A 12,027-nucleotide genomic window follows, 5' to 3' on the forward strand; every position below is an offset into this window, starting at 1 on the left:
CTGGACCCTACTTTACTGATCTCCCTCTATTGACGATCCCAGGGCGATGAGGGAACTGAGTTGTAGCACCCTTGTTTTCTACTGTTATATCCTTGACCCTTGGTTAGAGCTCCCAATGGATTGAGGGAAGCTGTCACTGGAACCCAACAGGTACCCCCTCCAGTTTTTTGTTTGAGCCACTAGAATGTTTGGCCTTTTTAGCGCTTCATGTATTTTATAGGAATGATTGGGCAAATTCTGAACAGACTTGTCCAAGCTCTGTAAAGCACCATTATTACAAAGGCACTTAATTTTGCCTGGAGTTTTTCTGTTTTCATTTGTAATATTGATCAATTACGCTCAAATTACACACAAATCCAAGAACAAAAGGATCAAGCTTTCAAGATTCATCCAGATTCTTTGGGGATGCACTTGTACATTACAATGCTCAAGGAAGTTGAAGATAGAAAATCAGAGACTTGCAGAAGCTTTTTCTTGCACCTTATTGAACATTAAGAGAAGGGACTCTGAAAATATTGCTGTTAATAACATTGCTCAAATAATAAGAGACCACTCATAATATTTTAAACTTACTGCCATTTAATTATTAACAGTTGCTATTTCCTTGCTGGCAAACAGCACCCACAACAATGGCTACCCATACTTATTTGCAATTTCCCCACACCAGAAGCAATCCACCTCCATTAGTCATGCCCATGGCCACCAATTGGTTGGTGAACTTGTCACCTCACCGATTAAGTGCTCACCTTGGACAAGATTTGGAAAGTTTCCAGGGACAATTTGATGACCCAGAACTTAAATCCCCTCCCTAGTACTTAGCTTCCCTGTAAAAGTCCAGTCTAGGGCTCTGTAAAAAAACTACTTTTGAAGTTCTATAATATTTGGCATAGTTACAAATTTCAATTTAAAAAAAAAAGACCACTTAAGAAATCATCTTAGGAACGTTAGGTTATTTGTTATTTCTCACTATTAAGTGCTGATTATACGTTGTTTGCTTAACTAAAATAAATAGTGGCCTAGGTCGAAGAACAGCAGCAGCAATGATATGAATGACAAAGACAAAGAGATTGTGAAGATCATTTTGGCCTTGGTTTGAACACTTTGTTTTTTTTCCCTTTCTCACAATATATAGATGGCAGAAGCACTAGAAATGGTGGACAAGATCGTCGGACTGCTGATGGATGGGCTCAAGCAAAGAAATCTAACACAATGTGTCAACCTTATTCTGATATCTGACCATGGTATGACACTGGAGTTACACACAACTCCGGCAATGTTTCCCATTGCTTCTCACAGTTTTCCATATTGCATTATTGATGATCATTAGCAAATTTCAATATTGCTTGCTTTGTTCCCATAAACAGGGTGTTGATTTACAGTAAATATGACCAGTCGAAAGGAAGAATTGTGTGCAATTATCTATTCTATCTTTCCAACTTCTTTTCATCCTTTTTAATTTTGTCTTTTTCTCTCTTCTTTCCAACCAGATCCATGTCCCCGTTGCCAAAGCCCTCCTAACTTTGTATCCCTTTGCCTTCTGTGGTACCTTAACAGATACTTTTGAAAACTGATATAAATTGCATCTATTGGATTGCCCCATATCAATTCTATTGTTCTACAAATAATTCAGCAGGTTGGAATTTTAGCTTATGTAGCCCCATTTTCAGTGGTGGATGTGGAAGGGAGCATCCTGTTTACACAGTGGCAGGCTATCTTAGGCTACTGCTGTAATCCCAGTTCATTACCTGTGTGTGTCCAAACATCTTGGGAAATCTTGAAGCAGTGGTCGCAAGAGGTCCATATTGCTATGATCAGTGTAAGGCTCTGAAAGTCTTGTTACCATATTTAATGACAGCCAGACATGCATTCATACACTGCAGATTCCTCCCTTGGTCAACCTGCCTACCAACCCCTGCTGGTCTGCCTCCAGTTAGAGGTCAGCCCCTTTGCCTTAGAATCCTGCGAGCCCTGTGCAGCTAAGTGTGTGGTCATTGGAATCTCAATCAAAGCAGCATAACATGAATGAGCACATCCAAAGAGCTGCTGCTAACCTCAAGTCCAGCTACGACAAGACCTTACCTGGTGCTGACCTGTTATACTGTCAGGGATCAGAAGGCTGGTATTACTCACACCTGGAGAACTTAGTTGGGAAAGGGAACTTAATTCTAGTGAGCTGACCTTTTAATGACCATGCTTCTTTTTTATTATTCATTCACGGGATGAGGGCGTCACTGGCTGGGCCAACACTTATTGCCCATCACAATGCTGTATGTCTGGAGTCACATGTAGGCCAGGTAAGGATGACAGATTTCCTTCCCTACAGGGCATTAGTTGAATCAGGTGGGTTGTTCTGACAATCAACCATGGCATCATGGTCAACATTAAAATCTTAATTCCAGATACTTTATTCAATTCAGATTCCACCATCTGCCATGGCAGGATTTGAACCCAGGTCCCTGGAACATTACAGAGTTTGGGATTAATATTCTAACGATAATATCACTAGGCTATGGCCTCCCAAGTGGAAGCATGATATACTGCATGCATAATGGCTTCTCAACAGTTCTCAGGGAGAAGCTAAATCGGCTGGGGCTGTTTCCCCTGGAGTGTTGGAGGCTGAGGGGTGACCTTATAGAGGTTTATAAAATCGTGAGAGGAATGGATAGGGTAAATAGACATGGTCTTTTCCCTGGGGTGGGGAGTCCAAAACTAGAAGGCATAGGTTTAAGGTGAGAGGGGAAAGATATAAAAGGGACCTAAGGGGCAACCTTGTCTTGCTAAGGGTGGTATGTGTATGGAATGAGCTGCCGGAGGAAGTGATGGAGGCTGGTACAATTACAGACATTAAAAGGCATCTGGATGAGTATATGAAGAGGAGGGGTTTAGAGAGATATGGGTCAAATGCTGGCAAATGGGATTAGATTTATTTAGGATATCTGGTCTGCATTGACTCCAAGAGTCTGTTTCTGTGCTGTACATCTCTGTAACTCTAGGAGATTTATTAGGATACTGCCTGAATTAGAGACTAGGATTGTTTTCTGTGAAATGGCAGAGGCTGAGGGGAGACCTGATAGAAGTTTATAAACGTCTGAGAGGCATAGATAGTGTGATAGTCAGAATCTTTTTCCCAGAGATGAAATGTCTAATACTAGAGAGCATGCATTTCAGGAAAGAGGGGAAAAGTTCAAAGGAGATGTGAAGGGCATAGAGTGGTAGGCACCTGGAATGCAGTGGCAGTGATTGGAATGTTTAAGAGTTTTTATATAAACACATGAATAAGCAAGAAATGGCAGGATGTGGGCTGTGTGCAGGCAGAGGTGATTAGTTTAACTTAGCATCATATTTGGCACAACATTCTGTGCTGTACTATGAATTGTGATTGGTAGAAGTGTTGCCATGGAAGTGTTGTTCTTGGATCCTTGGGTCTGGCCTACTAATGGTGGGCACTGCCCTTTGTAGTGGGAGCTCCTCATTTTCAATCTCATCTTGATTTCTGAAGTTACAGAAGTCATTAGCAGAGGCAGCCTTTCTGGTGCTCAGGAATGTGATCACCCCTGAACATTGATAACTAGCGAAGTTCTTAATACAGGCTAAAATAAAACTGAGAACTGCAGATGCTAGAATTCAGAAACAAAAAAATTGCTGGATAAACAGTTCTGATGAAAGGTCACTGCACCCAAAATTTTGACTCTGTTTTCTCTCCACAGATGCTACCAGACCTTTTGAATTTCTCCAGCAATTTCTATTTTTGCTTCTTAATTCTGCCCTTCTGACCTGTATGACAAACACTTTAAAAAAAATTTCTTCTCTCTTGAAACTCCTTCCAACTTCATGACATGCTCTTACCTTACATGATACTGGACAGCTGCTGAACTACAGCTATCTATCTTAAAGTGACAGTACTTGCTGGAAAAGAGCTTTTAAAATGCCCACAGTGGCTTTGTTTGGTTCTACTAGAGATGAAGGCAAAGCGAATGGGTACAGAGGAGGGACTTTGGTCTATATAATGTCATGGTCAGTTTTCATCGCTCGCCCATGATCCTGTACAATGGTTCCCAGCAATGGTTCCGAACAAAAGGACCCAGTTTGACATCAGTGAAAATGTAATTAGATTTAGCTGTGTTGTCTCTCATTGTCAATACCCTGCAATATTTGGTGTTATTTGCAGATAATGGATGGCACTATGAGGAAGACACTGGAAATCTGGTCACATCTGTCCAATTTTACCTTGGTATGACTACCTCCCTTCACAGTAAGAGTGTTTAAGAGCAAAAGAAAAATCAGTGATGAGAAATGGTCAATGAGCCCAGTGAAGTTCATCCCTGAACTATATTACAATGTGGTTTCAGCTCTACTAGCAGATTATAGCAAACATTTATCATCTTTAAGAAGTCTTCTCTAAATGTCTTCTCTTTTAATTTTGTATTTCATTGATTTCATTTTGTGTTCTGATCCATTAGTCCTAGTTTATTTTAATGCTGTTCCTAATCAGCACTCCATCCGCCATCTTAAATATTCACTCTCTTCACCAACAATGCACAGTGACAGCAGTGTGTAATAACTACAAGAGGTAATACAGCAACTCAAGGATCCTTCCGCAATACTCTCCAAACCCATGACCTTTACCAACTAGAAGGACAAGGATAACAGACACATGAGCAAATCACCATTTGAAACTTCTCCTCCAAAGCTCCACACTATTCTGACTTGGAGTTGTATCACATTCCTTTACTATCACTGAATCAAAATCTTGATACTCTCTTCAGAACAACACTGTGAGCATACCTACACCATATGGACTGTGGTAATTCAGGAAGATAGCTCATTGCAATCATCTTGAGAGCTGCTAGCAATTGGTTACATATTCTACAATCATCACGTGCCTAGAAAAACAAAACAAATTCATCTATTTGACAAAATGTTATTTAATATGTCATAAGAACTCAAAATTAGATTATGTCAAAAATATCGAGATGTGTTATGGACCAGCTGGTTGAATAAGAACCAAAAATGTCCCTGAGATTTATTACACATGTTAGTAATCAAAAGTATTAAATATCTCTGATATTATCTAAGCCAATTTCATAATGAGCACAAGTAAACTATTTGGCTGAGCAGGTTTCAGGGGCTACTAGAATTGGGGCTTTGAGTCCGTTTTCCTGTCAGTCCATAATTCTTGTTGGTCAAAGTCTATCTAGCTCAGCCTTGAATGTATTCAATGACCTAGCCTGCGCTGTGTTCTACAGAAAGAATTTGACAGACTAACAGCCCACTGAGGGGAGAAAAAGAACTCCTTGTCTCTGATCTAAATGGACAAAGCTTTTTTTTTAAATGTGCCCCCTAGTCCTAGACTTCACTATGAGGGAAACATCCATTCAGCATTTCTTATTCTCAATTTCATTGACTTAAATGAAGACTGCTCTGTTCTCTTTAAATTTCTGAAGCAGCTCCAGTATTTTACTGAGATTTTGTCTTTGGAATATCCTATAATTTGCCTCTTGTACCTTTCCAAATGGTAAATATCATTTTAGCTGCTTGGTCATGTGGTGACATTTACAGAGTTCTGTTGATACTTTAGTGGAAAATAGAGAATCTGGTAACAAAAACTTTTATTGTTTGTTCAAAAATTGACCTGTTTTAGTTGTTTGTACAGTGTAATGAGATGATTAGTCAGTTTATGTAAGAGTATTCTTCAGCTATCTAAATTCTGCACAAATAAGGTACATGGATACCATTTATTTGAAGGTCTATGCTGGGTTTACCTGCAGCTAAACTAATAGGTAGAGTACAAAGTGGTCTCTACATGACATCAGTAAAAATTTAAAGTTGCTATAGATCTAGAGGATCACAGGCTGCTTACTCATCACAGAGGGGCAATTGGTGGTGAGTGTAATCTAGGTTGCCAAGCTGCAGGCAAGGGGCAAGATTTATAAGGTGAGACCTTCCTAATGATCTTAGTCATTGCAGTATGTATTTGCCTGGAATGCTGTCGTGGATGGAGCATGTGATCCCAGATTCTTAGCTCATTTGCATGTTGAACATTTGAAGGGATATTATTCCAAAGGTGATAAAATTTATAGTAAAGTTTTGTTCTTTTATAGAAATTTTATATTCACTCTAAATCCATTGGCTTTCCTTGACTTTTTCTATCTTGCAGGAATGGAACAAATTGACTGTAACAAGGTTGTATATATGAGCGAATACTTAGATAACGTCGAAAACATTGAGATGCGTTATGGACCAGCTGCTCGAATAAGAGCCAAAAATGTCCCAGAGGATTATTACACATGTAGGTAATCAAAAGTATTAAGCATTTCTGATCTTATCTATGATTTGGAGATGCCTGTGTTGGACTGGGGTGCACAAAGTTAAAAAATCACACAACGCCAGGTTATATCCAACAGGTTTAATTGGAAGCACACTAGCTTTTGGAGCAACGCTCCTTCATCAGGTGATTGTGGAGGGCTCGATCGTAACACAGAATTTATAGCAAAAATTTGCAGTGTGATGTAACTGAAATTATACATTGAAAAATTGATTGTCTGTTAAGCCTTTCATCTGTTAGAATCCAGTGATAGTTTCATGTGTAAAGAAGTGAAACTATCACTGTATTCTAACAGATGAAAGGCTTAACAGACAATCAGTTTTTCAATGTGTAATTTCAGTTACATCACACTGCAAATTGTTGCTATAAATTCTGTGTTACGATCGAGCCCTCCACTATCACCTGCTGAAGGAGCGTCGCTCCAAAAGCTAGTGTGCTTCCAATTAAACCTATTGGACTAAAACCTGGTGTTGTGTGATTTTTAATTTGATCTTATCTAAGCAGCCAATTAGCAAAGAAGATTTACATGTTGCTTTTGTGAAATCATGTTATCTATGTTCCTAATCATAATAAGAGAATGCAAACTATTTATGCTGTTGACTTTGTCAGAATCAACAAAAATACATCGAACTACTACAGCAGCATTTTATCAGCAAGGAAATGATAGGAGACAGTTTACACAATGCATAATCCATAGTGTCTATACCATCCAAACAAAAGGGAATGTAAGGCAGATGCTGAGAATACTTACTTTCCAATCCCTGTTACCATAATTAGAATAATCCCGATGTGCTCATGGTATTGAAGTTTATTACCTAAAGTGTGTGGGGATTGCTGTGTTGTCAGAACCTTCTCAAGGTAACTCCTCATATGCTCAAAATGTGAGGACAGTTTGCATAAATGTGGAACTTTTATAGTGCTTTATTGTGTAGGACATTGTGGGATGATGTGAATGAGCTACTTAAAATGTCAAAACGAGTTGCTGGAATAGATTCCAAGCAGTTATCCCCTCTGAGGGCATTGAGAACAGGGATTTTTAAATTCAAGCTAAGCATTTTGGGAGGAAAATTAGGAACATTGCATGTGACAAAAGGTTCTCTCCCAGAAGCTATGAATGCCTCGTGAGATGTTTGTGATTTCAATATTGAAATTAGCATTATTAAGTTAGGATATTATTATGATCTAGTGGCTCCAGTTATTATGAGGTAAGCTCAGTTGACGTTGGTATCAGACAAGTCAGATTCCTGACAGAATTCTGGCTGGATGGATTTTTTTTGCAACCAAATTGATCTTTTACTAAAACATAACCACCTTTCTTTTAACAATAAATCAAAAATTTATGAACGATAGAAATGAAGCTTAACCAAAGAAAGTCTCTATCTCCTCATAGCTCTGATTCAAAGATGTTTAAACACAGTAGAAAAAACCCAAACAATCAATATAGATTGAACAGAAGACCAGTTTTATATTAGAATTAGTGCACCCTGGCACAACATACAAACATTGTTATAATTCTAAGATGATCTAGTTATACCTCTAGCAGGACCCAGTCCTGCACATGTCCAATGATGAGAGAGATTCTTTTATTTTTTAATACTTTAGGCTTGAAGTAATTGAAACTTTAATTCATCTGGAACTGTAGATAACTCTTTCTTTATTACTATTAGTATATTTCATAATCATCACCATAATCATCCTCTGCTTCCTCCTGTCTTAGCTTCTTTCAAGTACAACGTTATTCCTTATGTAGCTTCAATTTGGTTTCTTCTTTTTAAAAATAATCGAAAACTTCACTTCCACTGACTGTATCTCAAAACTCCAGTTTGGGATTAATAATAACTTCTTAATCTAAGCTTTCTTTACTTTAACTCCATTTCTTAGGAAAGCTGCTTAGCACATGTTACTCCATCAAAAGTCTTTTCAGTACGTCAGTGCTCAATATATGCTTCTCTCTCAAATGACTTCCCAACACAGAGAAGGTCTTATCCTAAGTCCTTTGGGTAGTTGCCTCGGAACTCCAGATGGCTTCCACTTTTTAAAATTATTCTTACTGCTGTTTTTAAAAGGCTAATTGCTAACTCCAAACATACTGACAAGCACAGATATCTAACTTAGAATTCAAAGAGCTCAAACATGCATACATTTGTGAATATCTCAGTTTCATCACAATATTCAGTTTTAAGGAGCAAAGATGGTTGAAGGTAATTAAGCTAAAGATCAGATATGGTCTGATTTCACAATGACGGACCAGACCTGGCAGACCAGCCTACACTGGTTCTTCTGCCCTCCTCGCTGATTTCCACACAATCAATTGCACAAGTACAAATTATTAATGTATATCACAAAAGTCAGAGGACCGAGCACTGAGCTTTGTGGAATTCTATTGGAAATAGCCTGAGTCACAAAAACATCCATTGGTAATTATGCTTTGTTTCTTTTACAGACCAATGAGATCCTCTGAAATCATTTCAAGAAAGTAGCTAGTTTGCTAGTTGTTTTCATCAGGTGTAACACGGATATTCCAGAAGTGATGAAGTTGGTTAAACCACTTAGTTTTAAGCAAAACAGATTTTATTTACAAGTTTACCAAGTGAAACACAAACAAATGAGAACATGGAATAACTTAACCTATCTGAAAACCCAACAAATTATCCCAACTTAATGATGTAGTCCAAATTCCTGCAACAATCCCCATAAACACCCCTTGGCAAAAAAGGAAAAATCAAACGCAGGTTCTTACAGGAGAGAGATGTCAGAGAGAGAGAGGCGGGGGGGGGGTGGTGGGAGGATCAGTATGGACCTGCTTCTTTGGTCCAACAACTTCACACTGCCTGACTGCTTTCGGTGAACAGCCAGGCAACCAACCCAGAGAAAAGCTGAGCTGGGAGAACTGGCCACTACCCTTTTATTGTATAAGAGTTTTTTTGAAAACTTGAAAGCCTTTTTCTGAGGCAGTATATGTTAGCTATAATCAAATTGGCCCTATAACCCTTCAAGCCTAGACCTTTTGGAATCGCTGTTTTTATGACCTGTCTGGAAAAAAAGATGCCAAGCACAGCAACGTCATCACATTTCCTGCTACTAAACTGCTTTTGTATCCAGCCCTGGATTCCTTGGGCTTTTCTTTATTAACCAGTCTACCTTAAGCCGTTCTTAACTCCGTATAGTTTACATCAGTTGTACTACCCTCATCAATCATTCGGGTTATTTCCTCAAAAAAGCTCAGATCAGTCAAATCTGCTTGATGGAAGGGGTATCATATGCTTGAATTCTCCATGTTTGGACAAACGCCAAGGTCAGGAGGTCATGAGCTTCAGATTCCTTGCAGACCACTATCTGAGTATCAGGGAGCAAGTGGTTACAGTATAAGTGCTGCTTGATAGAATTTGTTGCTGACACCTTTCATCACTTGTTGATGTTTGAGAGTAGTCTATGTGGTGATTGGTTTGGGTTTGACCTGCTTTCTGTGATCAGGACATATTTAAGCAAATTTTTACCCGGTCTTGTGGTTCTGTTTGCCAAGCTGGGAATTTGTGTTGCAGACATTTCGTCCCCTGTCTAGGTGACATCCTCAGTGCTTGGGAGCCTCCTGTGAAGTGCTTCTGTGATGTTTCCTCCGGCATTTATAGTGGTTTGTCTGCCGCTTCCGGTTGTCAGTTCCAGATGTCCACTGCAGTGGCCGGTATATTGGGTCCAGGTCGATGTGTTTGTTGATAGAATTTGTGCCTCACAACACACTTCACATTCAACAACCAAATATATGAACAAATCAACGGCACACCCATGGGCTCACCCATCTCTGGACTCATAGCAGAAGCTGTAATGCAAAGATTAGAACAAACAGTCTTACTGCAAATTCAACCAAAACTCTGGGTCAGATATGTAGATGATACCTTTGTAATCATTAAAAACACAGAAATAGAGAACACACACCAGATCACTAACGCCACATTCACAGGAATCCGATTCACTAGAGAGGAAGAAAAGGACAACCAACTCCCATTCCTAGACGTGATGGTCCAGAGAACACCTAACGGAGAATTCAGCACAAAGGTATACAGGAAAGCCACACACACAGACCAACTCCTGAACTATGAAAGCAACCACCCCAAAACACACAAAAGAAGTTGCATCAAGACACTGTTCAAAAGGGCCACAACACACTGCAGCACACCAGAACTGCAAAAAGAGGAGGAAGAACACCTATACAATGTATTTGCCAAAAACGGATACCCGCGCAATTTCATTAACAGCTGCCTAAGGGAAAGATAACGGAATGAGGACATGCTACAACCCAAAGGACCAGCCACATTACCATACATCAAGAACATTTCTGAACAGACTACTATGACCACTAGAACTCATAACAGCACACAAACCAACAGTCACTCTCAGACAACAACTCACCAGGACAAAGGACCCGATACCCAGCATGAGCAAAACCAATGTAGTGTACAAAATCCCGTGCAAGGACTGCACAAAACACCACATAGGACAAACAGGAAGACAGCTCATGATCTTCATCCATGAACACCAACTAGCCACAAAGCGACACGACCAGCTATCCTTAGTAGCCGCACACGCAGATGACAGGCAACATGAGTTCGACTGGGACAACACTACTATTATAGGACAAGCCAAACAGAGAACAGCCTGGGAATTCCTAGAGGCACAGCGCTCATCCACAGATTCAATCAACAAACACATCGACCTGGACCCAATATACCGGCCATTGCAGCAGACAGCTGGACCTGACAACCGGAAGCGGCAGAGACAAACCACTATAAATGCCAGAGGAAACAACACAGAAGCACTTCACAGGAGGCTCCCAAGCACTGAGGATGTCACCTAGACAGGGGATGAAATGTCTGCAACACAAATTCCTAGCTCGGCTAACAGAACCACAACAACGAGCACCCGAGTTACAAATCTCACAAACTTTTTACCCGGTCTATTAGATGCCAACATTGTAACTGATCTGGAAAGCTGTGGCTTATTCTGCAGCTGGGATATTTTCAGGGCCCACAACCTTTTCTGCCTTCAGCTATTATTATATGGGTTCATAATGAATGGGTAATTCATATTTCACTTTATTAATGATCAGCGAATTATACTGTTGCTTTAAAGCTTGACATCCGCAGTGCTGTTTATTATTTCGTGCAGATGAGCTGCAGTGCTCATTTCCATCATTTATTTATTTCAGTATATGTATTTGATGTTTATTCCTTACCAGTTTTAAAGCTGAGATATGCTTTAAGTGAAGCTGGGGATAGCAGTCATTCAGTATGCCTGACTATGAGGAGTGCATTCATACAGAACTGAAACGGATGGTGTGCAAGTTGACAGCCCATGATGGGGTGCTCTTTGATCCATCATGACAGTGGAGTGATGAATCTGCGTTTTGTGGGGGGAGGGACTCTGGTATGGATTTGAGGGTGGAAGGTGAGGTTCACTGAAGTCTGGGGGCTGAATTTAATGTTCATTGCCAGCAACTGGAGAGGTGGCTGGTGGCTAAGTGGCAGGGGCCATTCCTAGGAGCCCAAAAGCAATTGAAGGCAGAACCTGCCAGCAGGGTTCTTTGAGCCTCCAGGTGAAATGGCCTGTCTCAGCCTCTAGGAGCTGTGCCCAGTGCAGGGGGTCCAGGGGACAGACTAACAGCACTAGAATCATAGAGTCACACAGCACGGAAGCAGACCGTTCGA

General features: G+C 40.1%; 1 protein-coding gene across 1 annotated transcript in view; it reads left to right on the top strand.

The window, feature by feature from the left end:
- Positions 1 to 12,027, top strand: part of LOC132833011 (ectonucleotide pyrophosphatase/phosphodiesterase family member 3-like) — a 130,167-nt gene that overhangs the window by 64,195 nt on the left and 53,945 nt on the right. The window contains exons 10-11 of the mRNA XM_060851274.1: positions 1,133 to 1,241; positions 6,158 to 6,289. Coding sequence (XP_060707257.1) covers positions 1,133 to 1,241; positions 6,158 to 6,289 — 241 coding nt within the window. The remainder of the gene's footprint in view (positions 1 to 1,132; positions 1,242 to 6,157; positions 6,290 to 12,027) is intronic.

The sequence above is a fragment of the Hemiscyllium ocellatum genome, chromosome 3 (assembly GCF_020745735.1).
Source record: "Hemiscyllium ocellatum isolate sHemOce1 chromosome 3, sHemOce1.pat.X.cur, whole genome shotgun sequence".
Lineage (NCBI taxonomy): Eukaryota > Metazoa > Chordata > Chondrichthyes > Orectolobiformes > Hemiscylliidae > Hemiscyllium > Hemiscyllium ocellatum.